At 59.1% G+C, this 4,213-nt stretch overlaps 2 protein-coding genes across 2 annotated transcripts in view; one reads left to right on the forward strand and one right to left on the reverse strand.

Annotated features, from left to right (window-relative positions):
• The window catches only part of VOLCADRAFT_117582 (uncharacterized protein), a gene marked incomplete at both ends in the record, with an annotated part of 37,166 nt that extends 36,641 nt beyond the window's left edge, over positions 1-525 (reverse strand). The window contains one exon of the mRNA XM_002950428.1: positions 350-525. Within this exon, the coding sequence (XP_002950474.1) occupies positions 350-525 (176 nt within the window). The remainder of the gene's footprint in view (positions 1-349) is intronic.
• Positions 526-1,099: 574 nt separating this feature from the next.
• Positions 1,100-4,213, forward strand: part of VOLCADRAFT_117584 (uncharacterized protein) — a gene marked incomplete at both ends in the record, with an annotated part of 4,859 nt that continues 1,745 nt past the window's right edge. The window contains 7 exons of the mRNA XM_002950305.1: positions 1,100-1,120; positions 2,054-2,287; positions 2,438-2,539; positions 2,921-3,016; positions 3,487-3,537; positions 3,588-3,627; positions 3,952-4,021. Coding sequence (XP_002950351.1) covers positions 1,100-1,120; positions 2,054-2,287; positions 2,438-2,539; positions 2,921-3,016; positions 3,487-3,537; positions 3,588-3,627; positions 3,952-4,021 — 614 coding nt within the window. The remainder of the gene's footprint in view (positions 1,121-2,053; positions 2,288-2,437; positions 2,540-2,920; positions 3,017-3,486; positions 3,538-3,587; positions 3,628-3,951; positions 4,022-4,213) is intronic.

Genomic DNA, 4,213 nt, shown 5'->3' on the forward strand with positions numbered 1-4,213 from the left:
GGGGAAGACGAACCACGAACGAGTGGAGCTAATGCCAAGGGAAGGGGGGACGGGGGAGGGATGAATATCATGGGGAGACGAAGAGTGGTAACGCTTTGAGAAGTCGCATATCCCGCCTGCAGGAAAGCGGGAAGGGGCAGGAAGACGCTGTGGGGAAAGGGTACAGGCAGAGCAATGGGGGGAGGCCTGGGACTGCTGAACAAGAGCAGGGAAAAGGATGGGGAGGGAAACATGTAGAAGCTGCGCGCGATAGGAGGATAGGACAGAGCAGGATGTGGTTGGGCGGGGTGCGGGAATGAGAACGCCAGGGCGACGAGGCTGGGTCTGAGGGGAAGCAGGGGCAGCGCACCTGCGCCTCTTGGTCCACGGGCTTCCGGTGCCAGTTGTTGCGATAACCCATTTGACGGCGAGCTTTTTCAACTGGGTCAAGCGGAACGGGTGCGCGAGGCGCGCTTGATGATGTTCGCTGTTTCGGTTGGGGTTGCAGTTGTGGCTGTGGTTGCTGCACCCTCGACATTGGTTCATGAGGGTCCATCCTAGAGGGTTTGGCTACTGCTTGTTGTTGTTTAAATGACGCCGTGGGCCGCAGGGCTGCGGCACCTGAACCGATTCTATGCATCAAGGAGGGGTTTCGCGCGCCAGTATGGGACAGTAACGGCCGACTCTTGAAAGATGATAAATGGGAAAAATGAAGGATGGTTATTGCTTTCGATTCAGCTCAAAGGCACCGACAGGGCTGAAGGCCTCTTGTACTACAGCTGTGGATTTTTACGTTGCACGTTGGCTTTCCTTCCACGTATCAGGATCTCCAGAGGTAGCTAGGGACTGTTTCGTTGTATTGGAAACATCTGCAAAGAAGCTGCATATCTGCGTGAGGAGCTTGCGGCTAAATCCACTAGACTTCAGGGCTTCGGTCCCGTTGGGCCCGTCATTGTTGCGCGAGATTGGAGCACCGCTGTGCTGAGGGTTAAACCTTCGCAGCTTAACTTGTCAAGCTCTTTTATAAAGTTCACGGAATGGCCTGAAGCGAGCAGGGCAACTTGAGGTTTGGCCTGCCGGCCAGCGTGGAGAAAGTCAAGGGGACATCCTGGAAGGGACTATGTGGAAGCTGATTGGAAAGGTAAGCATTGTTTTTCCTACGTAACCCGTCCCGGAACTATCACTAAGTTTGCCAAATAGGCTTTCAGGCGATAGGCCATGTGGACGGATGTTCTGGGCACATGGATGAGCTGCTAAGAGGGATCGTGCAACTGTTCTCAGCGCAGCCCGCCCTTTTCATTTATAGTCGAGAAGTTAGTCCACGGCTTGCGTGCAAGTGAGATGCTTGCGAGGCCCCTTTTAGCTTAACCGACCGGCTAATGAAACTCATAAGATAAATGTCGCTCTGGGGGGGAAACACATTGGGCGCACACCTCCCGGTCGATTTCAGGGCGGGTACCGCTATTTTCCATTGCAAAGGGCAGGGTACCCTCCAAGGAGTGTATATACCTTCCCTGCTGAAAAAGCAAATGGTCACGAAGCTACGTCACAGTGTGAAATAACGTGCGTCACCGCCATCCAAATCCCTGGTCGTTGCCCGTGGCACATCCGCACACGCCACATTACATTCTACGCAATGCTGATCAAGTTTCCGCTATTCTCTCCAACCTATTTGTGCAGTTTGACCATCGCTCTTATTCATCCCCTGTCCCTTTTTCCAACCCTACCAACCCCATGCTTGAACTGCTCAGCGAGTTTTCTTCTCTCATCTCCCGGGAAACCCACCGCACACATTACCCTCCTTATCGTACACGTTTGGGTCACTTGTCCTTCGCCTTCCCCTGAAACCTTATTGTTTGCCACTTCGCTGCCGCCGATGGTAATGTTTCGGCCCCCCCCCCCTTTCTGAGTTTCTCACATATCATTCCCCCCTCGCGTCCTCCCTTTGAGCGTTGGCAGCTGCAGATCCGTTGTTTCTTTCCTTGGATGACTCATCCCATCCCCTCCTCCTCCCCTTCCTCTTCAGCCCCTTCTCCTCCTCAACCACTTCTCCCCTTCCCCCGCCCCCTTCTAGCTCCTTATCCTAGGCGCCGCGCGCCGTTGGGCCAAACGCCCAACTGCCGCGGCTGAGACTGCCGCTCTGATCCTGGTCCTCAATGAACACCGACTGGGCCGCGGACCTCGACGTGACGTACTGCTGCGTGCCGCACACGTCATCCTCCTGCCTGCCGCTCTCATCAAAACCGTACGACTTGTCAAATTCCTAGCGATCGGCAAGCGGACGCGAGGACCTGGCGGTGGCGGCGTGGTGGGGCTGCCGCTGCCGGACGCCGCCACTGCGGCGGCGGGGAGTAACACGGGTGGCGGCGGCGAAGCCGCCGCCGCAGCGGTCGCTGCGGATCCGCTGGCGGCGGAAGCCGCCGCTGCCGCGGGTCCGGTGCCGTCCTTCCGTCACCAGCCGCCGCCGCTGCCGCGTCCTGTTCCCCGGGCGGAGTGGGGTCTGCTGCAGGTGCCCGAGGTGGCGCCCGAGTATGCGGCCTGGGTGCGCTGCCTGCGCAACGTGAGTGGTGACAGGCGACGAGTTGGGGTGGGGGTGGGGCTGAGGGCTTCAGGAGTGGAGAGGCCGCGAGGCGACCACGTGCAAGGAGCTAAAATCGAATCCTGATGTCCAGAGGGGAGGGAGCTCAGAGAATGAGAACCGCACACCGCCAAGGTGTTGTGTGTCTGTATGTGTGGGAGTGTGTGAATGGCGGGGCAAGAAAACACCCCACGGCCCTGAACGTCAAGCGAGCGAGTGGGGGTATGCCACGGAGGGGCCACAAGACGTGTACGGCGAAGGGATGTCCGGTGCTTGGTGGAGATGCGGTTGAGAGGTTGGAGTATGCCGTTATCTCAACCCCCAACCGCGCACCCCTCTCCCTCCCTCGTTTACACCCCCCAGGTCTTAGCTCAACAGGGCTTGCAGTCCCTGCCCCCGGGGTTAGATCCGGATGGGTTGGAGTTGACACGGTACCTGCTGTACGGCGGACTGCTGGCGGTGAGCCCTGACAAATAGACGGACGGACAGACGAACAGGCGGGCGGGCGGGCAGGCAATGGGATGCAATTTGAATCGCTCTTCCGGCCGGCCGGTGTGGGAACGCTGCCTCTAGGGGTAATGGAGGGACATGGGCGGGAATTGGGGGAGGGGAGTTAGGAATGCGGCGCCCGTCCCCCGCCCAGCAGCAGCTTCACTCGTTCGTGGTTCGTCTTTCCCCCTCCCCGTCCCCGCATTCTGAGTATCTTGCACATGATTTCCCCTCCCCTCCCCCTCCCTGTCCCCGTACCTCTTGGTTCGACGTTTGCAACGGCCGCATGTAACTCCCACTGCTTGGGTGTGGCTTGGGGGTAGTGGTGGAGGGGAGCCCGCGTCCCGCTGCCTTTTCCGTGACCGTGCGCCCCTGTGCAAAATTACATTACTATACATGTGTCCCTCCTCACCGCACAACCCCCCCACGTTCTCCATCAGGCCCACAAACCGGCCGACGCCGCTCGTGCAGTGGCGGTCACTGCTGCCCGAGTGACCAGTTCTGTCAACTGGAGGGCGGAGTACCCCTTCATGTCGTACAGAGAGCTGCAGGCAGGGTATTTGGAGTGAGGGATGTGGGCGGTGAGGGGGGTTTCATATGCCTGTTTGGGGCTAGTTGCTAATGGGGGGTTTGGCACGTCGACAGTTTGTTTCTTTGACTTCTTTGCATTCTCATCACTGTCGTCGTCGTCGTCGTCATCACCATCATCATCGTCATCATATGATCCCCTTTTCCTTTCCTCCCCTGGGTCCTCTGACCACCTGTCGGGCTGCTCGCCTAATATTGTGGTTACCGTACCCCCTCTCCCCCTTGGCAGCAGCTTCACTCGTTCGTGGTTCGTCTTTACCCCCTCTCCCCCCCCCAGGGCTGGGATGACGTCACCTGGTGGGCCGGACCCGACCCAGATGGGACTTTGTGGCTGCACGTACACCTCGCGAGAGCTGTGAAGCGATGCAATCAGGGAGAGGGACGGAGGTGCGTGCAAACCATCATATCACAGCTGGAGTACGGCACTCGGGTGCTCATGAAGCAGCCAACGGCGGCGGCCGCCGCTGCCGCTGCCGCGGGGGCGGCGGGGTTCCGGAGATGTGGCAGTTCGAGTTCCACGGCGTCGACGGTGGCAGTGTCTGTAGCAGGGGATGAGGAGGACGACCGCGGCGAGGCTGC

Source organism: Volvox carteri, assembly GCF_000143455.1.
Source record: "Volvox carteri f. nagariensis unplaced genomic scaffold VOLCAscaffold_18, whole genome shotgun sequence".
NCBI classification, from domain to species: domain Eukaryota; kingdom Viridiplantae; phylum Chlorophyta; class Chlorophyceae; order Chlamydomonadales; family Volvocaceae; genus Volvox; species Volvox carteri.